The sequence below is a fragment of the Microtus oregoni genome, unplaced genomic scaffold (genome assembly GCF_018167655.1).
Source record: "Microtus oregoni isolate MIOR12 unplaced genomic scaffold, Mior012 000008F_ref0000371, whole genome shotgun sequence".
NCBI classification, from domain to species: Eukaryota; Metazoa; Chordata; class Mammalia; order Rodentia; family Cricetidae; genus Microtus; species Microtus oregoni.
This window is the reverse complement of record NW_024543067.1, coordinates 15,608,397-15,633,941: the sequence shown is the minus strand read 5'-3', so window position 1 is coordinate 15,633,941 and position 25,545 is coordinate 15,608,397. Positions and strand designations below refer to the sequence as shown.

Here is a 25,545-nt window from a genome sequence, read left to right as displayed (position 1 = left end):
ACTACTTGAGCCTCGCAGGTGGGTCTTCGGCTCTATTTGATGCTTCATTCCTGAGTCCACCAATGACATCCGTTAGTGTTAATCACTTGCTGATGTCATTCCTGTGACTAGCATGGAGGAGCCTCGGCTAAAAACACTGAAGGTTCTTTTCCAAAAGCAAGAACTAATGAAAGTTTTTCTTTTACTACCTCCATTTGGTACCTTCTCCCCCCAAGTGAAGTGGCATTTTGAAATTTACTCAGTGGATGGGCAGCGTTCCACAGGTCCTCGGGTGGCCTCTCCTCCCTCACTAGTGTGAGTGAGTCTGCTTTCGTTCTCCATCAGCCATGTAGCTCTGTGTCTTCTCTTGCCTCTTTCACTGTCTCACCGAGCTGTGGAGTTTACAGCTTTCGTCACTGGCAGCTTTCCTCAGCAGTGTCCTTCTTAAGAAGGAAGCGGATGCAGAGTCTCTGCATGCATTTCACCAAGTGGGGCAGTCATATCGACTGACCCATTGGATCACACCTTAAAATGCTGCTTTTGTGTAATCGGGGTTGGGAATGGGTCTAGTGTTCCAGTGTCAGAAGGTGGGAGGTGAGAAACTGAGACCCCTAGTGATCTCTTCAGGGACAATGGGAGCGATCCAGTGACCTCGGGAGGAAGGACAGGTTAATAGAGCCAATCTTCTAATGTCCTGTTTTCTGCAGGTGTTAAAACCGGGGATCCAACTGCTGACTTAATCGTTCACACATTTTATGTCGTAGTGAACATTACATTTTGAAAATGTCCTTGTAGCAAAGCCTCGGTGGTATTTGCCAAAAGAGGGCAAATTAGACCGTTCTCTCTAAGTGAAGAATCTAAGACATTTTATTTTTTCAAACTTCTGTTCAAGAATTCCCAGTCATTAGTGGTGTTATCAACAATCATAAGCAATGGAGGGCAAAGACTGTTGATGGAGTAGGGGTGTGGGGGAGGGGAACGTGGACATCTTTTGTTGTTGTTTACATTCTCTTAATGTGCCCATCTAGATGGCCTTAACTTATATCCACGTGGTTTACCAGTAGCAAGAGGTTTTCTTTTCTGCTCCGATAGAGTTTTCTCAGCAGTGCTGGGAAACTGTTTACACTGTGGTAAATGGTCTTGTTGTAGAGTCTCTTATTGTTCAACAGAGCTCTCTGTCCCTGGGAGCACTACCTTGGTAGGAAAGAGAGAAAAGAAGAAAGTGAAGGTGTGTTTGTTGCTGTTTCACACTGCTGTGCTTCCACAGAAGCCTGAGACAGTATAAATCACGGTCCCAGAACTCTGCTGGCCTAGGGTTTGTTGCTCACCTCGACCTCCTTCAGTAGAGCTATAAGCATCCTCCAAGCTTTCCCCCTCCCATGGTTGCTGTGCTTCTTTGTAAATGGGACTTCTTTTCTGTTTTTTTTTTCCTGGTGGACCCTGGCTTTGTCTCCACTGACCCCATCATTAATGTTTATTCCTGTCCTAGGATGTCTTCCAAGCATTGTTTCTTCTCCTTCAGATGTTCTGTAGGATGCTGCTTCCAAACCTGAGTTTCCTTAGTCTACCCCAGCCATCTCCCCGCCTTTCTTCCCCCAGTAGCCCAACTGTTTTTTCTTCAAAGCCACTCGCTTTTACACCTCCATCTTCAGAGCACACAGGTTTAGACAAACGCTTCAAACTGTCCCCTCATCTCCTTGGAATCTCAAGAACTGCCTGTTGAGTCACTTTTCCTGATTCCTTGGGGGAAATCTTCCTGGACAAGCTGGGTCTAGGTGTCGCCTTTCTTTCTCAGTGACATTGTCCCTTCCGGGAAAATCAGCCCGAAGAGGCTCAGGTGACAGGAACCAACATTTTATCTAGAAACCAAGTATGATAATTGTCCTAATCTTTTCATTAAAAAAAAAAAAACCAACCTTCAAAGTCACTGTGTGTGTGTGTGTGTGTTTGTGTGTGGTGTAGCTTAGAAAAAGTTGCTTGGCAGTGTATGTTATTGCGTTTGGATGGTTTTTTTCACCTTGAGGTCTTTCACCAAATCTAAAGTTTGAAGTGCAGTGCTTTTTCTTATGTTTTTTCTGCCCTGATGCTAATGCAGCGTCCTGGATTGGTGGCGATGAAGATGGAACTCTGGCATTCATCTGTGTAGCTCATTTGGGCTCCAGTGAATGGGTATGGAGAGTAGATTGTCTGGTTGCCCCCCTCCCTCACATTTTAGTGGGAGTCTGTGCTGCCATGGAAACAGTGCAGCACCGGAAGAGGGCAAACACAGTACTAGACCACAGATGCTACATTCTATTCCCTTTAGACATTAGGAAGTGCTCATGTGTGTATAAGTTGGTGTTTCAGAAGTAGGTTTAGTACCTTATTCTGAATTAACCAAACTTGTTAGACAGTGCTCGCTAGCCATATTTGTTACAATGCTACACTGTTACTGATCGTCTTTAAGAGAATCAAGTTCTGACTTTGGAAATTAACTGTTCTCTGATAGTGTTACTCAGGTCACCTGGGGGTGACAGATACAGTCAGAGAGCAGTTAACTAATCACTGCTCCCCCCATCCTTCCCTCCCTCCCACCTTCCCTCCCTTCTCTCCCTCCTTTTGCTTTTGAATGAAGCCAATGCCATGATATTTTCAGACTTTCCCGTTCCAGAATGATGAGTGTAACATTTCAGCTGTAAAGAGTGACCGTTCTCAAATGGGCTTATCTTGTTTGATGGACACAGTTGACTACAAGTAGAGATAGAGGTGGGGAGAGGTTAAGAATGGAGAGATGCGAACAACAAAACCAAGATAGGAACACCTCATTCCAGAAGTGGAGTTCTGGTTGCAGTTTGGGGAAACAGAATGTACTGTAGTTTTTAGAATGGGTAAACCTCATGCTTTAGAGGATTCTATTTGATACTTCCTAGAGTCAGTTGTTGGGTAATCAATCATTTGTAAACCCTTCCCCCTCCCACGGTCTGAACTGTGTCTCCTACCTGATACACCCAAGAAATGGGCTGGCAGCTGAGAATGCCCCTTTAGAAAGCTTGCCGACATGTGCATAGAAATAATGTTTATGTGAGTGGGAAATTGAGAAGGCGTGTGCTGAGAGGGACACACATCCTTCTAGAAAAGGCTATGCTGAAGGCGTAGTGTTGGTGTTGGTTAGAAAGAAACCGTAATCGGAACTGGATTTTCCCAGAGCGAGAGTAGAAAGCAGTTGCAGCGTTTTTAGAGTAACAAGTTCACCTGAGTCATCTTTGCCTGTGTAACTTGAAAACATTCCATTTTAAGAAATAGAGAAAAGCAATGCTTGTTCAAAGGTGACAGTCTTACCAGAATAGCTGTTGTGGATAGCAGTGCTGATGCCTTAGGGAAGGGAGGATCCCAGTGCTACACAGACATCTGTGGCCTGCAGAGCGAGCCTTGGCAGGGCAGAGCCAGGGAGACTTGACCTTAAGTTTCGATGCTAACTGGTCCAGAGGTCAGCGAGCCTTCCTCTTAAGACTGTCTGTGACTGATGGTTGAGTGGTAAGGTTAAGTAATTCGTTTCATAGAAACATCTGGTTAAATTAATTTATAGGTACTGAATTCAAATTTCTTAAGCATTTTGTCTTCATAACCTCTCCTTATCTTGTAAATACCAACAGAAGGACCTGGTGGGTTAGCCAAGCGGAAAACTAAGGCTAAAGGTATTATTTTTTATTTTTCTTAAGCAGCCTCTAGTAAATCCAGTTCATGCTTGATGGTGCATGACGCTTCTCGTGGAAATGCAGACATGGTTAATAATGTTGCTTTTTGGTTTGGGCACTCTAAGTTATAAATAACATTTTGAAGACTGAATTGAAGACTTTTGCTTTCTCTAGCTAGCCTGTAATTTTAATTAATTTCCTTTTCATGTTATCAGCTCTTCCCAATAGCCTGTAGATGAAGAGTTTATCAACATAGCTGACTGTTTGTTGGAATGCGCCTATTAAATTTATATATGCACATCTTAGCCTGCAGCCTAAAACCTTACATGGTCTGAGTTTTTAAAATTACTGTACAATGACGAATCCATCAGCGTTTGATTTAATTTCTCTGAAGGCTATGAGGATACTGTCCTAAAACATAATAAAAGCTAGTGTGATCTAACACTAAGTTAGGTTTATAACCGAGAGCGCTGAATTGTTGGTGTAGAATTTGCTGTGTTTGATATTCTAATGCATTAAAATCGCTATACCTGTGTACTATTATATGCAGACTAACATTGCATTGTTTCTGCCTGGATATCTTTACATGTAAGCATTGATGTTCTTTAGGAAGAGGGCATGGAAGACATGCATGATTTTCTTTAAACATCTTTGGACAGTTTTTGTGTTCAAGTGCTTGACATATTTGTAAATTATTTTTGTGTTTAAGTCATTGATATGTAAGACCTTTGCCATGAGAATTTTAAATTTGCATTTTCAGTTTTAGGATGAGAAAAGTTTAGTTTTTAACATGTATCCCAACAAGATGTTTTCCAAGAAGAAAATAATTTATATCATTTTATTTTCATGTAAGCAATGTTTAACTAAATTGCCAATAAGTTGCAATCTTACCTCCTGATCTGTAAAGACAATTTAAACATTAAAGATGGAATTAAACAAAAATACAGTACAGAATAAGGCCAGAAAGCAGTGTGCAATGCAAGCATTTCAATATTTTGCCTTGCCATCTTCTGTTGTTCTATGAAGTGAGATGTACAATTTAATCTGTAGTTTTACAGGAGTTCAGTGAATGTTTGTTTAATTGAATCTCCACAGACTGTCTGGAGAGGTAATATCTTTTCTGAACACTACACATACAAAGTACACCTTGAATGGCTTTTGAGTGATATGAATCTTAGACAAATTTGGTTAGGGCAAACGTCTTTCACGTTTTATTATTTAGAAATTTCATTATATTTGTGACTTCTTACTTGCTGCATTATATAGCAAGAACCTTTTATAATGAGAGACTTTTGCTAACTGCTCAGTTAAGCTTTGAAAAGTCATTTTCTGTGAGACTTGAAGCACCTGCACTTTCTAGTTCATTTCACTCGGTCTCCATAAATGCCCAGAGGACATGTGCATTGGCCTGTGTGGCTTTCCATATAGTAACAGGGAAAAGCACTTAAAGAAAGGAATGCTGATTGCATGAAGTTAGCCATAATCATAAAAAAAATCAGTTTGCCATTATAAAAGATATAAAAGGTAACATATTTTAATTTTAAATTTTTAATTTATATATGTGGATTTTTTTACTGTCAAGATTTAAATGGTATTTAACTTATTTTTGCACCTTTTTTTTCTCAAGGCCTATAAACATAACTGTTAAGAATATGACACTTTGTTCAAGCTGAAAATTTTAGTTATCCTTGTATAAAACAAGTTAAAGTTTTTCATAGCACCTTCTTCCTTTCCTTATGACAGTATAGTGAGAAGTTAACTCTTATCTGCCCTTCTGGTAGGGTTCACTTGGTTAATGTTACATGTCAGCCTGTGTTAACACAAGCCAAACCATATTTTTAAGCTGGAAAAATAAGATGAGATATTCTCAGAATTTCTTTCACAGCTAATATTTTATAGAGGTCCACATACCTTTTTGGAGAACATTTGACCCAACAGACTAACTTATGAACGAGAGCATTCCAGTGTGGAGAGGGTGGGGACAAGATGGTACTTAATCTCTAGCCCATCTAGGATTTAAGAGGTGTCACCAGTAAACATTTTTTCCTTTGATTGGAAAACCTGAAAGCTAAAGAACCCAGCAAAGAGAACCTTAAGAAGGAGAGAGAGAAGGTTGTGCCCAGCAAAGAGGACCTTAAGAAGGAGAGAGAGAAGGTTGTGCCTAGCAAGAACGAAGAGAGAACCAGTGGGAAGAAGAAGGAGGAGGACAAGAAGGGAAAGAAGGCCGACTCAGACACATCCCGGAAAGCATCTCCTAGAGGTAAGAAAGACAGAGAAGCAGAGAAAGCCAACCCCGACAGAAGTGCTAAGTCCAGGGAAAACCTGAAAAAAGGAGCAGAGGCGAAGGCCGTTCCTAGTAAAGTGACTTCCAGAGACAAAGGTGACAAGAAGGGAAGAAACTCTTCCGGGTCTGCTCACATACCAAAGGACAGTAACCAGAAGAGAAAGAACTGAAAGAGTAAGAACTGCTGTCACCACAACAGCGGGTGACACCCTTCACCACCCAACAGCTGGTGACACCCTTCACCACCCAACAGCAAGTGAAATCCATCACCACCCAACAGCGGGTGACACCCTTCACCACCCAACAGCAAATGAAATCCATCACCACCCAACAGCGGGTGACATTCGTCACCACCCAACAGCAGGTGACACCCTTCACCACCCAACAGCAAGTGAAATCCATCACCACCCAACAGCGGGTGACATCCATCACTACCCTACAGCAGGTGACATCTTTTACCACCCAACATTGGGTCACATCTGTCACCACCCTACAGAGGGTGACTTCCGTCTCCACCCAACAACAGTGACGTTCTTGACTCTACTTTGCTGCTGAAGGTCAGAGAAGATCTGAAATTGCTCTGGCTGGGGAGGATGATACATATTAGCCTCTGAACGTTTTTATTGGTGCTCAGTCAGTAAATTCTGTGAAGCAAATATTCTTTGTCATGCTTCTAAGTTAAAAAAATGAAATTTTGCAAGTGTTATAAAATGTAATAACTTCTATTTTTATTGGTCTATTGACTATGTATTCAGATTAAATATGTGTATAATATGAGTTGTAATGGTTTTATTAATATATATATATATATATATATATATATATATATTTTTTTTTTTTTTTTGGTTTTTTCGAGACAGGGTTTCTCTGTGGTTTTGGAGCCTGTCCTGGAACTAGCTCTTGTAGACCAGGCTGGTCTCGAACTCACAGAGATCTGCCTGCCTCTGCCTCCCAAGTGCTGGGATTAAAGGCGTGCGCCACCACCGCCCAGCTTTTGTTAATATATTAAATACTCCCATTGGGGTCAGTAATAAAGAATCTGGAGATCTGAGCAGTATTTCTGCTAGGCAGGGGCTCTACTCCCTTCCTGCCTGTCTTAGGTACTCCCTACTCTCAGCTCTCCCAAGGCAGCCCAGGCTCACTGTCTCTGGAGGCCCTCCCCCTCACTCATTCCCCTTTAGGCCCCTTCCAAGTTCCCTTTCCCTCCATATCTCCCATTTTCTGTCAAGGCTCAGCTCTCCCAGCCTTATTCTTTGTCTCTTAACTTCCTGTCCCCTTAGATTTCCTCAGTTGCCCTTCCACCACCCCACCTTATCTTCCTGTTTTACCCCTTCCTTCCATTACATAAAACAAAACTAAACCAGAAAACCTTGTTCACCTCTGTACCAGACACTCCATTCTGAGCCATTCTGTGTGTTGTCCAGAATTAAAGACTTGGGGCTGGAGAGATGTCTTAGCGGTTAAGAGCACTGGCTGCCCTATCAGAGGACCAGGGTTCAATTCCCAGCACTCACATGGCAGCTAACAGCTGTCTGTAGTTGCAGTTCCAGGAGATCTGACAGCCTCACACAGATATGAAGGTAGGCAAAACACCAACATGTTTAAATTTAAAAAAGAAGAAGAGAGAGTTTTATCAAGAGAGAGCATTTCCAAATGCATTTATCATATCATAGGCTCTGAATCATCGAAAGGCTTCTGCTTCACTGTGGTGCTTGTATGGTCCACTATTCCCAGTTGTTGTGATTAAATGGTATATATATATATATATATATATATATATATATATATATATATTCTCATGTGTGTCTCATGATTATTTACTATTTCCAAAGAACCACAAATCTGAGATCAGAGTTTAGCCCAACATAAGCATTTAATAAAGGAAATCTTAATGAAACATGTCTACATGGTGAGTGCTGATCTGTACATGATGCTCAAATCTATCTTTAGATTAAAAAAATCTGAGCCAGGCATGGTGTCTCCTGCCTGTAATCTCAACACTTGGGAGATGGAGGTAGGAGGACCGGGAGTTTGAGGTTGTCCTTGGCTACATAGGGAGGTCAGCCTAGGCTATGTTAAGACCCTATCACAAACAAAAGTAATTAACAGTAGACCAAAATAAAAATGGCTTGATAATAGAATAAAAATGCTATCAGAAAGATTTTAATTTTTAAAAATAACTTACTTTTTCCAGGATCTCTTTTATATTCTAGATGCACAATGGGATCCCTGTTATATTCTAGACTCACACTGGGATTCCTGTTATATTCTAGACTCACACCAGGATCCCTGTTATATTCTAGATGCACAGTGGGATCTCTGTTATATTCTAGATGCACAGTGGGATCCCTGTTATATTCTAGATGCACAGTGGGATCCCTGTTATATTCTAGACTCACACTGGGATTCCTGTTATATTCTAGATGCACAGTGGGATCTCTGTTATATTCTAGATGCACAGCGGGATCTCTGTTATATTCTAGATACACAGTGGGATCCCTGTTATATTCTAGATGCACAGTGGGATCCGTTATATTCTAGATGCACGGTGGGATCTCTGTTATATTCTAGATGCACAGTGGGATCCCTGTTATATTCTAGATGCACAGTGGGATCTCTGTTATATTCTAGATACACGGTGGGATCTCTGTTATATTCTAGATGCACGGTGGGATCTCTGTTATATTCTAGATGCACAGTGGGATCCCTGTTATATTCTAGACTCACACCGGGATCTCTGTTACATTCTAGATGCACAGTGGGATCTCTGTTATATTCTAGATGCACGGTGGGATCTCTGTTATATTCTAGATGCACGATGGGATCTCTTTTATATTCTAGATGCACAGTGGGATCTCTGTTATATTCTAGATGCACAGTGGGATTCCTGTTATATTCTAGACTCACACCAGGATCTCTGTTATATTCTAGATGCACAGTGGGATCTCTGTTATATTCTGGATGCACAGTGGGATCCCTGTTATATTCTAGACTCACACCAGGATCTCTGTTATATTCTAGATGCACAGTGGGATCTCTGTTATATTCTAGACTCACACCAGGATCCCTGTTATATTCTAGATGCACAGTGGGATCTCTGTTATATTCTAGATGCACAGTGGGATCTCTGTTATATTCTAGATGCACGGTGGGATCTCTGTTATATTCTAGATGCACGGTGGGATCTCTGTTATATTCCAGATGCACAGTGGGATCTCTGTTATATTCTAGATGCACAGTGGGATCTCTGTTATATTCTAGATGCACGGTGGGATCTCTGTTATATTCCAGATGCACAGTGGGATCCCTGTTATATTCTAGACTCACACTGGGATTCCTGTTATATTCTAGACTCACAACGGGATCTCTGTTATATTCTAGGTGCACAGTGGGATCTCTGTTATATTCTTGGGCCAAACACAAAAACCCACAGAAATTACAGAATGTGGTGACTTGATTTTCTGTGTTGGCAGTGAGGATCTTGTGTCTTTGTTGTTTATTATTTTGCTTTCATCAAATACCAAACCATGTACACACAAACCCAGGGAGTCCGTGGCTCTATTGACTGTCGCTTCAGGATGATGGATTTCCCAGTTAGATCTGTGCTAAGAGGTTCTTCCTACTTCGATTTCCAAAATCTTGGCCCTGCTGATTTGCCCTATTTTATTCCTTGTAAGATATGAGCACGTGGCACACAAGAAGACTTCACCAGGCCTGAGAGATGTCATCTTAGTTTTCTGGAGGGTTCTGGAAAAACAGACTCCCTAGTAGAATCTGCTGAACATTTCTTGTGTGTGCAGGAATTTGAGGTGGGACATGAATGAATAGCAGAAAGCTTTTTAACATATTCCATTCACGAAGGAGCTGTGACACCCAAGAACTTGCTTGGACAAGAGAAATAAGAAACCAGGATACCCATGCATTTCAGTTACCGTGTCTTCAAACTATATCCTGATGCTAGATCTCTTTGTTCAGATAAATGACTTAATTAAAGAATTACTTGCAAGAAATTTAGTGATGTTTTCCCTACAAGTGATTGCCCCCGCTCCTTGCTGGAGAAGAGAAAAGCATTCAATGGAGACGTTTTATTAATTTTACCTAGGTTTTGGAGTTACAGTGGCAAGGGGGTATAAAAAATGGAAATGCTAGTTCCAGGCAATGAGGGGGTTTACGGATCATGATCAATATGAGCAGATGAGCATCGGTTGTACTTGCGGGGGCTGGGGTGGTGCTGTGAGCTGTGGCCTCTTCCTTTGAACAGCAGCACTCAGGAACTGAAGGCATGCACGGCTGCCAGTCTCTTGTTACTTTTGAGGATACAAATGGCTGTACTGAGTTTCCCTGCCGTTCCCATCCGACCAATGTATTAGCGCCCAGAGCTCAGTTAAAATGTACAGCTGAGCCAGAACCCAAGCTAAGCCTTGGTGGTGAGTGCGGCTCTCAGTTCTGTGCCACTCTCTGATTTATTCGGTTATTCTCCTGGTAGTTGCGTTTTATCCTACTGCTTTCTAAGGATAATTAAAATCCCAAGGCTGCCCTAGAAAAAAGCCAGCTAAAAATAATCTATGATTCCACATAGCTGTCAACCGGAAGAGTTTTGGGGAATCGCTTGAAAAATCAAAACTAAATATCGATGTTTTTGTCACATCCCTAACATTGTACATTTTCTGAGATAATGCTGTAAATTTTTGAAAAAGGACATTATTGCATTAACTTTATATTAACCTTGGAGGTCATTTACATTTGGTGAACAGTTATCCTTAAGGATTGCTTTATAAAACTGCTTTCAAGCCTTTTGCAAAGTCAGTTTTTCTCTGATCTTTTTTTCCCCTCTCGTCTAACGCTCAGATGACATTCTTTCTACGCATAGCAGCACTGGCTCCTTCGTCAGCACGTTGCTTGCTGACTGTTCTCCATGAATTTCATTAGGGCTAACTTTACCTCTAATGGGTTTCCTCGGTCCCACCCTATGGCTGTTTTCCATGTCTCATCAGAGAGGAATTGGTCAGCATGCCTGCTTGTGCTAACTCTGCAGAGCTCTGTGAGTTCTGCAAGTTCACAGAGAACCTGCTATGACAGAATCTGCTTTCCTCATAGGCTTTTAACCTCAGCCAAAATCCCCTTTAGGAGTTTTCACTGAATGAGTGAAAGGCAATAGACAGGTAGGATTTTGTTAAGTTGACTGTAGTCATTTTCCAGATGCTGGGTGGGTCTTCACTCCTGTTTCATCATCTGCTGTGCCCCTTTGGAAACAGCCTCGAAATGGACGGTGTGGATTGATTCACTGCAGTGTACATGTTGGCAGTGGTCATTTTCCTCACTAGTTGGTGGTGACGCTGTCAGAGTAGCTGTGAGCCTACAGGGGCCTGCACGTGTGTGAGTGTCCCATCCTCTTGGCCCCTCTGGTTCCTTCTCTGTAGAACGCTGATGATGCTGGACCCCTGAAATCTCAGTGGGGGCTAGGTGAGAGGCATGGGACAATGGCTCCTGTTCCTACGTCTATCAATAGTCTGTGAGACAAGGGCCACGCTTTCAGTTCTTTGTAACGCACATGTATTCATAAAGTGTTCAGCTGGATTCATATTTTCTCCTGAGCTCAAGGGGGGAAGAGAAAACACTGATCAACGCCACACGTGTGGGGCCTGAGGATGATGCTCAACTCTGCCTACGCGCTGTAACTGCAAAGAGGCCACAGGATTTGAGTAGTGAATGGTGAAGTGAATTTAATTACTATTCTAACTGTGTGCATTTGCTGTGTTTAACCCTGCCTTCCTTCCCTGTCCCATTGACTCAAGCTTCTAAGCTTGCTCCTCCATTGCCTGAGGATTGCAGTGTAGCTCTTGGCCCTGTCCTTCTGGCCTTGAGAAGTCCACTGAGATCCAGTTGCTGAGTCCTTCCTCTGACATCGCCCTTGTACCCACATTTCCTCCATAATATCTGCTCACCTCATAACCTCACCAGTTTCTGTTTCCTATGTGTCCACTTGTTCCTTATGGGGGAGAGGTTGTACTGCACATGTTCTGCTGGAGGATCTCACTGCACATGTTCTCCTGCGGGATCTCACTGCACACATTCTCCTGCGGGATCTCACTACACACATTCTCCTGGAGGATCTCACTGCACATGTTCTGCTGGAGGATCTCACTGCACACATTCTCCTGCGGGATCTCACTACACACATTCTCCTGGAGGATCTCACTGCACATGTTCTGCTGGAGGATCTCACTGCACACATTCTCCTGCGGGATCTCACTACACACATTCTCCTGGAGGATCTCACTGCACATGTTCTGCTGGAGGATCTCACTGCACACATTCTCCTGGGGGATCTCACTGCACACGTTCTCCTGGAGGATCTCACTGCACATATTCTCCTGGAGGATCTCACTGCACACATTCTCCTGGAGGATCTCACTGCACATGTTCTCCTGGAGGATCTCACTGCACACGTTCTCCTGGAGGATCTCACTGCACATGTTCTGCTGGAGGATCTCACTGCACACATTCTCCTGGGAGATCTCACTGCACACATTCTCCTGGGGGATCTCACTGCACACATTCTCCTGGAGGATCTCACTGCACACATTCTCCTGGAGGATCTCACTGCACATGTTCTCCTGGGGGATCTCACTGCACACATTCTCCTGGAGGATCTCACTGCACACGTTCTCCTGGGGGGGGTCTCACTGCACATGTTCTCCTGGAGGATCTCACTGCACATGTTCTCCTGGGGGGGGGTTCTCACTGCACACATTCTCCTGGAGGATCTCACTGCACACATTCTCCTGGAGGATCTCACTGCACATGTTCTCCTGGAGGATCTCACTGCACACATTCTCCTGGGGGGGTTCTCACTGCACACATTCTCCTGGAGGATCTCACTGCACACATTCTCCTGGGGGGGTTCTCACTGCACATGTTCTCCTGGAGGATCTCACTGCACATGTTCTCCTGGAGGATCTCACTGCACATATTCTCCTGGGTGCTCTCACTGCACATGTTCTCCTGGATGGCTCGCACTGCACACAATTCAGTTACTATGAAGAGTTCTGCATATTAATAGCTGATGGATATTTGTTAAATGAATTTATAGATGCCATTTGGTAAGCTTGAAGCTATTACATATTTATGGAGATAAGTGTATTATTTTGTCTTCGTTCTGATCAAGTATGGTTGGGTAGCAGTGAATTAGGTAAAGCAGATTAATAATGGACCCAGGAAAATTGTGTCCAGTAGTCAAGGGTGCTATGAATGGTTTAAATGCTGGCTTCATTGACTTTTGATGGCTCCTTGCATTTTTTATTAAAATTAGAAAGGTATTAATAAATTTAAATTATAAGGTTTCCTAAGTAGTCTAATGAGTCTACAGAACAACAGTTAAGGAAAGTTTCTTTCTCCATCCTATCCACCATTGTTGTAGCCTGGCAACATCAACCTAGACAGTGATGGTAAGCAGTGCAGCAAGTGCACCATCGCAGGGAGAGTTCCTCCAGACTCCACCGCAGAGCAGGCAGTCCTTTTGCAGCTGGGGAGCTGGGTTGCTGTGGGAGGCTAAGGTGGGGCTGAGAGCGAGCCAGCTTCTGCTCTACTTGTTAGAGGCGAATCTTTCTCGAGCCTGTGTGAACTGTAGTGTGTTGTGTGCAGTCACAGGGACTAAACTACAGGCACATGACATTCCAGACTGTAACTTTAAATTCTCATTGCAGATTCCAGACTAACCCTTTGTCATTTGTACTCAGTAAAGAACCCAGCTCTAACAAAAAAAAAAAAAAACCAACCAAACAAGAATCCTTTCCTTAGACTCAGAGTTGGTCACGTGTTCTTTATGTTTCTGGGTTGATGAAGCAGACGATTGAGTCCACAGTGCACAGGGCCAGTGTTTCTCTGTGACTTGTTAAAGTTTATAGGGGCCCCATGAAGGACATGTGTAAATATAATCTTTCACTGCTTCAGGGTTTACAGCTGATTTGTGCTAACCCCACCTCTGTATATAGCACTGACCTGCTACAGTGGGGTGTCATCTGAATGACGTGAGCAGCTACAGCGGGGTGTCATCTGACTGACGTGAGCAGCTACAGTGGGGCGTCATCTGACTGACATGAGCAGCTACAGTGGGGTGTCATCTGACTGACGTGAGCAGCTACAGTGGGGCGTCATTTGACTGACATGACCAGCTACAGTGGATGTCATCTGACTGATGTGAGCAGCTACAGTGGGGTGTCATTTGACTGACATGACCAGCTATAGTGGATGTCATCTGACTGACGTGAGCAGCTACAGTGGGGTGTCATTTGACTGACGAGCAGCTACAGTGGATGTCATCTGACTGACGTGAGCAGCTACAGTGGGATGTCATCTGACTGACGTGACCAGCTACAGTGGATGTCATCTGACTGACGTGACCAGCTACAGTGGATGTCATCTGACTGACGTGAGCAGCTACAGTGAGGTGTCATTTGACTGACATGACCAGCTACAATGGGATGTCATCTGACTGATGTGAGCAGCTACAGTGGGGTGTCATCTGACTGACGTGAGCAGCTACAGTGGGGTGTCATTTGACTGACGAGCAGCTACAGTGAATGTCATCTGACTGACGTGAGCAGCTACAGTGGGGTGTCATCTGACTGACGAGCAGCTACAGTGGATGTCATCTGACGTGACCAGCTACAGTGGATGTCACCTGACTGACGTGAGCAGCTACAGTGGGGTGTCATCTGACTGACGTGAGCAGCTACAGTGGGGCGTCATTTGACTGACATGACCAGCTACAGTGGATGTCATCTGACTGACGTGAGCAGCTACAGTGGGGTGTCATTTGACTGACATGACCAGCTATAGTGGATGTCACCTGACTGACGTGAGCAGCTACAGTGGGGTGTCATCTGACTGACGTGAGCAGCTACAGTGGGGCGTCATTTGACTGACATGACCAGCTACAGTGGATGTCACCTGACTGACGTGAGCAGCTACAGCGGGGTGTCATCTGACTGATGTGAGCAGCTACAGTGGGGCGTCATCTGACTGACATGAGCAGCTACAGTGGGGTGTCATCTGACTGACGTGAGCAGCTACAGTGGGGTGTCATTTGACTGACATGACCAGCTACAGTGGATGTCATCTGACTGACGTGAGCAGCTACAGTGGGGTGTCATTTGACTGACGAGCAGCTACAGTGGATGTCATCTGACTGACATGAGCAGCTACAGTGGGATGTCATCTGACTGACGTGAGCAGCTACAGTGGATGTCATCTGACTGACGTGAGCAGCTACAGTGGGGTGTCATTTGACTGACGTGACCAGCTACAGTGGATGTCATCTGACTGACGTGAGCAGCTACAGTGGATGTCATCTGACTGACGTGAGCAGCTACAGTGGGGTGTCATTTGACTGACGTGACCAGCTACAGTGGATGTCATCTGACTGACATGAGCAGCTACAGTGGATGTCATCTGACTGACATGACCAGCTACGGTGGGGTGTCATTCGACTGACGTGAGCAGCTACAGTGGGATGTCATCTGACTGACGTGACCAGCTACAGTGGGGTGTCATCTGACTGACTTGAGCAACTACAGTGGGGTGTCGTTTGACTGATGTGAGCAGCTACAGTGGGGTGTCATTTGATACTTTGGGTAGTAATAAAGCCGTGTAGCATTTTCTCCTCCTGGGTCCTTTCCCTGTCTCTTGTTCATTTTCCATATTTTATCCTTTGGATTGTAAAGACAAATGGCTCCTAGCTGAGTTACAGAAGGATGGCTCTTTTGTGTATTGTGTCTGGTAGCTTTCAAATACTTATTCAAACATTTATTTCTTTTTCCAATGAAATGGACTTTTTCAAGTTAGGTAAGGTTGGGCTTTCAGGCAGTAGAATCTGCCCTTTGACGGGGACTATTTCATTGCTCTGTGCACAAATGGAGGCCAGTTTGAAAGCTCACTGAGTTTATGTTAGTGAAGGGTGAGGCTGTAACCTTTTATAACTCCGAGACACTTCACCTGACCCACACCATCCCCACCTAAGGGAGACTACCTCTAAAACAGAAATGGGCACTAGCAGAGGGATCTCTGCTAAGTAGTAGTAACAGCAAGATGGATGCCATCCCCATTCCTCCCCCACCCCCCCGCATCACTGTGCCCACCAGGTACATAGAGCTCTTGCCTTGCAGCGAGCCCCTGAAGCACTGAGCTAGTGGAGTGGACCCCTGCATGCCCTAGCCCTTCAGTAGGCATTTCTGGAGCAATTGCTGTGGCCAGCTGTTGGCGGAAGTACAGGGTGCAAAGACAAACCCCATGAGTTTTTCCCCACTGATTTAGTACAGTTTCTTCACTGATGGTTCCCAATCCACTGTCGGGTGAGGTGGGGTATTTAAATGAGAAAGTAGAGTAGTTTTCACCCTGTGTTTAAGTAGATGTGAGGGGTTGTAAGGTGTCCATCCCTATCCACACTCTCGGGACGTGAACTAATTTGGAACCTGTTTTATATTTATAGTTAGATCACACTGACATGTAGAACGCAGCTGTGCTTGACGGCGTTGTGTGCATGGCGTTGTGTGCACAGTGTGTTAAAAATGGGGTAGTAGAAGATAGCCAGTCTTGTCGGCTGTCTTTGCACTGTCTCTGTAAGGTTTCAGAACTGGCATCTGGTAGAACAAGAATAGGAGAGCGGGCAAAGAATAAAAAAGAAAAGCATGGAGCTGAGATAAGGGAACCATGGGCATTAGCTGTCCTGCGGTGATTAGAGTTCCCAGAGTGCAGAGTGCTGGCCTGACCTTGCACTGAGGGCCACACACCTTCCCAGAGGCCACACTCCTTCCTCCTCAGTGAGAGCAGAGAAACTCAGGGCTCAGCAGACAGAATTGGACTCCTGGTCGCACTATTGTTTCCTACACGCTGTACTTAAGTGAGGTTTTATCTAATGTTCCACACGCAAAGCACCAAGGCACCTTCTTAGTATTTATGTAACTTTAAAACCAGTTTTCATGCTAACTTGCTCCCCTGACTTATTTTCCTTATTTTTAAACAAGGGATTTTTTTTTTTTTTTGTGATTTTAGCTCCAGAAAACTAACCAAACCAAAACAAAAAAACATTGCTTATAGGTAGTCCTTTGAGGAAATTGTAGATAGTGAGTTACGCATGGTTTATTTAAACTGTAGTATCCCAGAAGAATCAGAGGTTGCTGGGCAAGTCAAGTCTGGAATGCCTGACTCAGATTCTGGAGTGTCTCGATGCTTCCTGCTGAGCTCGGAACTTTCCCTTAGGAAGTCCTCCTTCTCTCAGCCAGGAGAGGGGCTTGGAGCCACACTGACTGCCTTTGTCAAGGTTAGATGTGGCTATATGATGTAAATATTCATGAGTGCCCTTAAAAGAGTCTTAGACACACGGAAGACCCTTGAGCGGTGAAAGGGAGAACTTCCTTCTGTTTGAAACACAATACTGGAAATTGTGAATTCCTAGCACCTCTAGTCAACTATTTGAAAGTTGTTTTTCCTGATCTAATATGTAAAAATGGTATGTAAAGATGCGGCAGTTAACACTGTGAATAAAAAAATGCAGGACTTAAAGAAAGATCTACTTCAGAGAGGACGTCCCCACCAGAGGAGGCCGAGCCACCGGCTGAGCTGGAGAAGCAGGCTGCTGAGGGGCCAGGTAAGTATGGTGGAGACTCTAGGGCAGGCCTGGCCTGCTGGTTCCTTTGCAGTTAAGCCGTCAGGGCTCACCCAGCTGTTCACATTGTTTATAAAGTGAGCTACAGATTCTTCTTTTCTGAAGCCACAATAATCAATCTTGCTGTGGAAGCGTATGCAGGAGTGTTTTAATTTTTGTAATCAAGATTCCAAGGCATAAACGGTTGTGCATCACTGAAGACCATGCAGTGAGGAACAACAGCAGCCAAGTGTGTCTTTTACCACATCACATTCAAAGTAAAAGCGGACACGGCCTCTACACAGCCTGGTACATGAATGAATTCAGCAGGAATACATAAGGACCTGGTCTACGTGGAAGGCCTCCTTAGACCTTGTCATGCTCTTTCTGTCCCTGTGGCCTCTTAGAGCAGGTCATAGTATTTCCATAAAGGGACTTTATCTCATAGTTTGGAAACGTTGAGGTATTTTAATAAACTGCTGCCTGAAATTTTAATCTACTACCATGGTTTTCTGCTTATGGCATGGTTCAGTACTTGTCTTTCTTGCAATACATAAGAAAATTGGTTTCGTTGTGCCCCCTATTGGGAGCTCTAGATATGACATGTTTATTGGAAACAATTTATGGCCCAAACTGTGCTGATGAATACTATTTGATTTTCTTTTCTTCATTCCTTCAAGGAACAATATGTGAGTCTAAGTTTTGTTATTTGTCCATTTAAGAGAGCCCTAGGAGAATTTATTGTCTCCATCTCACGCCTATGTAATTGGAATATGGCTCCAGAATCCATGCTGGTTTTTGTCAAGGTTTCTAATTTAAATATTTGAATTTAACACTTAATATTTGATTTTTGATAAACAGATTTGTAATTTTAAGAAGTCTGATTTCTAAGCGAGTCGAGTGCTGGATCTGAGATGTGCCATGTGTTCCCCATTCTTTTTGTTGTTGGTCTGATTCTTTACAAACGATTGCAGGTTTGTTACTAGCCTCATTCTCTGCAGCTCCGTGGCACTGTGTTCGGATTGCCCTCTGCTCTCTCAGCCCTTCCCTTGCTGAGCCTTTAGTTCTTCTTCCCTTCTCTGGTTCTTTCCATCTGTTTTGCAACTACAGATACTTATCTCCCAGTAAAATGCCCTCTAACTCCCATCTACCACTGGCTCCTCTCGTCACTATAGCAACGACACTTTCGAAAGAGCACACTACACCCAATTACCCTTTTCATTTCTTTGCTGTTCGTTCTCTCACCCAGGGTGGCCCAGCTCCTCCCTCTGCACCGTGGGAGAAGAGAAAGACATGTAGAATGGGATGCCAGGGAGCGTTCACTGAGTTCAGAACCAGGGCTGGTAACACAGGAGTCTGGAAAGCTCTGGGAGGGCCACATCTGTAGTTCTCAATTTGTGACGCTTCAGGGTCCTATCTAGGAAGTCAGTAACGCACGCCCCATGCCATGGCTAGAAACTCTTCATCTGTTGGATGATTTTCTCAGCACCGTTGGAATGGGCCCCAATGAGGAGACTGTCACAAACACTGGGAGGCTGAGAGAAGAGACTAGGGACTTGTCTATATTATTATTATATGGATGGCAAAATGGAAATAAAACAGTGTATGCTTTAGAAATGTTTTATTTAGCAATGAGCATAGGAACTTTTCCGCAGCCCGAGTTTGTTCCGTCTGTCACTGAAGACTTGTGCTTCACAGTAACCCCAGCCGTTGGCGTTATTTCACACGCAGCACCAGTGATATCGAGAGGAAGTCTAGATTATGTCAGCAAACCTGTGACAGTGTCATTGTCCACACAGTTTATTTGCTGTGTAACGCTGGGCTTTATCTGGGTTGTAGGCCGATAAGCACTGTGGGGTTGTCCCAATGTCATCAGTAACTCCTCTTTTGTAAGTCATAATTATCTGAGCCTGTATTTCAGATGCACTTTTCTGGAGCTGACAGGGTGGTCATTATCACACAAGCTTCAGACTTGTGGATCGGCCAGTCCTACTCACTAGGATCCTCATTCCACCAAGGGTGCCCTTCCTGCTGACAGTCAGGAGAGCAGGCATTGGTCACATTGTTTATTCTGGGTGGAATTCCGTCTTTTCCAGTCCCTTCTTTATGAAAGCTTCATTCTTGCTTTCTGCTAACATGAATGGGAATTTTATTAATTGGAAACTAAAAGCATTCTCTTAGACTGCTTTTTAAAGAAAAAAGTCTATACTTGAATTTGTTTTCTTTAAAAGTCTCTTTGAACATCTCTCAGTATTTACATCTGCTGAGCTAATAAGACTAATTTTAAGTATCTGTTATGTTTGCCGATATAGGGGAGGAGGCGGCATATGGATATGGAAATGTCACACAGCCTCTTAGCCAAGTGTAGTCATCTTAATACGTGTGCAAATGCCGTATTTAACTCTTCAAATTTCCCATTAATACTTGAGTGTTATATTATTGTGTTATGTTTTGTAAATATTTTAGAAGTCCAGAATGTTGAAGATGAAGTAAAAGAACAAATTCATTCTCTTCTCCAGGAACAGGAACACACAGAATATGGTATGAATTCAATTCTACTTTGCACAAATTACCAAAATAGTTGAGTTCCTATAACTACATTCCGAGTAATTATAGATCAACTATTATTTCTTGGGGAAAAAGCACTGGACATACTTTTCAAAATCCCACCTCACTGTGAAGGAATTTTATGAGCGTATTTAGTTTTAAAATCATATGAATAAATGAACATAAATAATTCAAGGCCAGCGTTCCATCAAAAATAAACAGGAGAGTCAGAGTGGAGTGGAAAACACAAGCCAGGGAGCTCTGGCTGCTTGCTTGGCATGGTCCTCCACCTTCAGGAGCCATCCTCTGTCCCGAGAAGAGATGCTCCACCCTCAGAAACAGTGGTCCTCCACCTTCAGGAGCTTCTAAGCCATCAGAAGGGATGGAGCGACGGTTCATCCTCGCAGTTTTCTTGATGTTTGACTGGTTTACCCAAGCAAAACATGAGAGACAGTTTTATGGGTCATGCTGCCAAAGAGACCGGGAAGTGTCCTCCCAGAGCATGGACCAGGTTTCTTGTGGTGGCATCTGCATAGAGAATATAGTATGATAATCCAGAAATCAGCATGCCAGGGTTGCATAGGGATACTCCTAGAAATACCTCCTGATAAAAGCAGACAGACAGCAGGACCCCATAATGTAACTGTGAGGGTTTGTGAAGGGGCAGGATGTTATACCCTGGTATCCTGTTGTCTTAGTGAACTGAGGGAAGCCTAAAGGAAAAGAAGTATTACCTCATGAAAACAGTACCTCACATTTTGACTGGGTATTGCTGATGGCTACTGGGAATGTAGAAAGGATTGTCCCTTATAATTGCGTGCAGGCTCTGTCACTTGAATGTGTTTCTTCTCATGGCACACACAGGCTCTCACTCTCCCTGCCACGTAGCACAGGCACAAGGAAGATGAAATCTAAGCATTGAATTCAGTGTGACGAGCTGAGAACTGCCGTGGTGATTCATGGGCTGTTTAGAAGCTTGCTGGAAAGAATGCATTTCATCTTAGAGCAGAAGGTGCTTTGCCTGGCCGGGACAACAAAGATGTGAATGTAGTCAGAATGGCTGGCATGTGAGATGCATGGGTAGAGTGAGGGTAGAAAAAGACACTCATTTTGGAGAGGAATTGAAGCTGCTGGGAGGCGTGTCAGGGTATAGTCTGTTCTGCCTACAGTCTGAATCCAGAATAGGCAGGAGCATGGCTCTGCTGTGCAGACACAAGCTATGAAGTCAAGATGGCTCAGGAAAGTCAGTTCTACAAGGGTAGGGATGCAGAGGAGTGGGAAGGTGCAGCCTCTGTGAGTGACTAAGGTCTGTGTGATGAACAGGAAGAGGAAAGAATCCTAGGTCCGAGATCCTTGCTGCACCTCCTTCCTTCCAGTTTATACCCTTATAGACGCTTTCTCCATGGACAGTTACATGGGTGGAGAGGGATGAAGAGGGATTAGATTACGAGGAATTGAACATATTTAAGAATGTATGAACTGTTTATTCCTGGAATTTTAAGGTTTCCTTGTGGTTGGCCCTAGACAAACGAAACTTCAGAAAGCAAAACTGCAGATAAGGGGCACCTTCTATAGAAGTATCTACACAAATAGGTGTATATGATTCGGTGAAGCTGAGCATCATCGTGCCACACAGTGCAGAATAGCTAAAATGGGTTTCTTGTGGTCATGGGGATAGTTCACTAACAGTAGAGAGAACCTTGTCTACAGTCATTGTAATGGTAATGACCACACTAGAGACTTATGATGGGCCAGGCATATTCCTAGGTGTTTTCATCCACTTACCAGTACTCTTAATAGAGAATTATTGTTCCAGTTTTGTGGAAGGGAATCTTAGGCATAGAGTAGATAATTTATTTCCGCTGAGACACCTTGTGTAAATGAGGCAAAATCCAGAGCCTGAGACACCAGACTCCCAATCAATCTAGTCCAGCTCACTCTGGTTCTTCAAATGGAACATGGTTTCTAAAAAGTAGTCTGCTGGGAGCCCTGCAAGTTACTGTTGGGTCACCTGAGGGTGGAGTCACAGTCCAAACAATAGTGGCATGGAATCATGTAGCTTGTTTACTCAGGATGTCCTGAAACAGTCAGCAAAACGCTTTCTGTCTCTACCGAGAAAAGCTAAGCCTGGGTCCATTTAGATGCGTGATGTGAGGTGTGTCGGGGGTGCGGGGGAGGGGGGCAGTAATAAGATTTAGCAAGCAGCTGCTCTCCGCATTTAAAACTTGCAAGTCATCAGTTATAGTTGGTACATGGAATTTGACAGTTCTCAATGAAAGGTCTTGGCGTGACCTTTCTCCTGACTCAGGGATCATGAAAGACATGTATGTATTAATAATTATACATTCATATATTAATTCATCGAGTATTTAGGAGCATGTCCATTGGCCGCTCGTGGTCCTACCTGCTTAGTATGCAGAGTAAACAACAGGATGAGGTGACTGCGTGAGTTCCCTTTGTAATGAGAAGTGACTCTCCAGCTGAAACTGGCCAGAGTGGGAAAATGGCTTTCAAGGGGGCAAAGGCCAAGGCTCGTGGGGCAGCTGTAGATGGCCTGTCTGGTTGACTGCCATTGTGGGCTCTTGCTGTTCCCCTTGCTCACTGTCTCTCCTTGTTGAAGCCCCGCAGCCGGAAGCAGATGGAGCATCAGGAGAGCCACAGCCAGAGGCTGAGGACGTCCTCACAGTGACTGATGGAGAGGACAGAGTTGAGACCGTGGAACCTGGGGCAGTCCATGAAGGTAGCACACATTTGCCTTAAAATAGTTCATAGAGGGGCTGGAGAGATGGCTCAGTGCTTAATAGCACTGGCTGTTCTTCCAGAGGACCCAGGTTCAATTCCCAGCACCCACATGACAGCTCACAGCTGTCTGTAACTTCAGTTACACATCCTCAGACATGTATGCAGGCAAAATACCCATGGGCATAAAATAAATAAATAGAATAGTTGATAGTTTATAGTGTAATTATTAAAATGTTTCTAAAATTCCTTTACGAGCAATATTTAATTTTATATTATAATATATATTTATAATATTTTGAGAGTGAAGCTCAGTGCTTCAAAGCAAATGAACCTTTCTCTAAGATAAAATGATGCCCGGTTTCTTTCAAAGCTTGAAGGGAATCAGTAATAGGTGGATTTCTGATAATGGTAGGTGCAGTGCTTAAGGGAACTCCTCCATAGCGCCACCTAGGTGCCATGTGTTACATGAGATTGCAGTCACGATGACCCCACACAGCTGTCTGTGCCTGGCATTTGTTCCAACAACGCTGCTGTCTCCCTATCTGTAGCTTCCACAGCACGTGTCCCCAGATAGCTTTTGTAAGTCACAGGCAGCAAGTGTTTTCAGTTAGTGGGGGATTCAATAGATCCTGGAGCTCTCAGCTGCATAAAGACAATCATCAACTGTAATTAATTGGGAATAAACATAACTGTGTTTCCATAAACCTCTACTACAAACCAGCTCACAAATGGCTGTAAAAACTGCAAGTCACAAAAAGCAAAGCGTATACACTTCTGACACAATATGCTGAGAAGCTTCTTTAGTGGTAGGCAGCTTCTAATTTATGTATGAGATCTCCCAGAAACTGTCATGGAAGCCTGCTCAGAGCAGGAGAGACATTCTCCATAGGAAAAGCAATAGCCTTGGCAGGCAGCATCCATGTCAATGGTCAGGAATCTATAGAGTGTATGTTTTTTGTCTGTCAAAAATGCAGACCAAAGTGCTAGTGAATATACAACTGATTTCAGTTGCATTTTACATAGAAGATAGGTATTGATGGACAAGGAATAGCTTCCAAACTCATCATTTATGTCATGGTTTCCATAGGAACATGTTTCTAATTTCAGAGTAAAAATGCTCCAGCAACGATGTCACCATTTTCTTGGTATCATGTTTGTTTCTCTTGTCTTTGGCTAAGATAACTCAAAATGGTTTTACAGTGGCCAGAATTTTTATTGAGGTGCTGCTAATCCTGCAAATTCCTGCAGTTCACATGGATTTGATATCATCTGAAGCAGGAAGGATGTAATATCAACAAGGTTGGGAGGTCAGCTCCAGACAGGAAGAAGCACTTCTAAGAAAAGAAATCTTATTTTCTATCATAATCTATGATCAAAACAGATTAAATTTGAAACAAAAATTTTTATCTTTGAAAGTCTTTAGAGATTAAGAATATTTGCATTATCTAATCTGTAAAATAAAATATACAAAGATTGAACCATGAAAAACCAGATAAGAGAGTGTGTGGAGTGGCATTGTTGGAATGAAGGGCTCCGTGGGGACTGCAGAGGATGAAGAGAAGATGATGGGAACAAACATGATCAGAACAAATTCTGTACATGTATGAAATTGTCACCGGATGTCTAAAATAAACAAAGGTTTTAGTGGCGAGACTCGAAGGATGGCATTTTTGTTGTCTGAGTACGCTCAGTGACCCGGATATTTTCTGGGCAAGTGCGGTAGAACACGCCTACAGTTCATTAGCTGGAAGCCAGGCTGGGTGCTGAGACCCTGTTTCAAACATAAATAGAAACCCTGGTGTGGGGTACATGTACTTAACCCCAGCACTCAGGAGGCAGAGGCAAGCAGATCTCTGTGAGTTCTAGGCCAGCCTGTTCTCTGTAGAGAGTTCCACGTCGGCCATAGCCACCAATGAGACCTTATCTGAAAACAAAATAACAAAGCCAACAATTAAAACAAAACCAAACCAGAAAGATATGCTCTTCTGTAGCTTTGTAAGCATACCAAATCTCCATTCTTGTTTTTATCTGTGTTTTCAATACACGTTTTCACTTTAGAAAGCAGTAGGACAAAGCGGGTCAATGGAATCCATCTGCAGTGGGATGTGAAGAGGATTAACAGTTTGCACCTTTCTTGCATTCACCGCACGAATTGCTTTCTCTCTTTAACCCCAGGCTTTAGGGTGTGTCAACACTGTGGAGCTGCTGCGTGGGTACAGAGTGCAAGAGCTGTGTGATGTGAAGGAGTGATTAAATGATAGAGACTTAACTGATATTTCCATGCTTTATTTTAATAGTTTTATCATAAAGTCATTAATGAGCACTGGAATTACCTGAATTATCATTCAAAATAGACTTAGAGACATATAGCAGATACATATACCATATATGAGATAGTAGTAATATCAATCTAATGTTTTTTTTCCCCAGAAACTGAGGATAGTTACCATATGGAAGACACAGGTAAGAATTTATTAATTAGAGCAAATCTCCTAGCAGCATCATTTTAAATTATTCAATGTATCATAGGACACGTAATATTATTTGTGTTTTGTTTATCTTCATTTTCTGAACATAAATCCCAAGTAGTAGAATTACTCTGTCAAAATATACAAAGGAACTGTATTTGGTGTTGCTGTTATATACCTATAATTTCAGACTCAGAAAGTGGAGGC

At 43.4% G+C, this 25,545-nt stretch overlaps 1 protein-coding gene across 12 annotated transcripts in view; it reads left to right on the top strand.

The window, feature by feature from the left end:
• Asph (aspartate beta-hydroxylase) overlaps window positions 1-25,545 on the top strand; it is a 162,174-nt gene that overhangs the window by 38,515 nt on the left and 98,114 nt on the right. For 5 of the 12 annotated variants that reach the window (XM_041657005.1, XM_041657006.1, XM_041657010.1 and 2 more), the window contains 4 exons: window positions 17,492-17,584; window positions 20,048-20,122; window positions 22,749-22,868; window positions 25,301-25,333. In XM_041657005.1, coding sequence (XP_041512939.1) covers window positions 17,492-17,584; window positions 20,048-20,122; window positions 22,749-22,868; window positions 25,301-25,333 — 321 coding nt within the window. Of the gene's footprint in view, window positions 1-3,611; window positions 3,654-5,721; window positions 6,719-17,491; window positions 17,585-20,047; window positions 20,123-22,748; window positions 22,869-25,300; window positions 25,334-25,545 lie in introns of those variants that run through there. The other 7 variants (XM_041657015.1, XM_041657018.1, XM_041657016.1 and 4 more) reach the window with 3 other exon arrangements.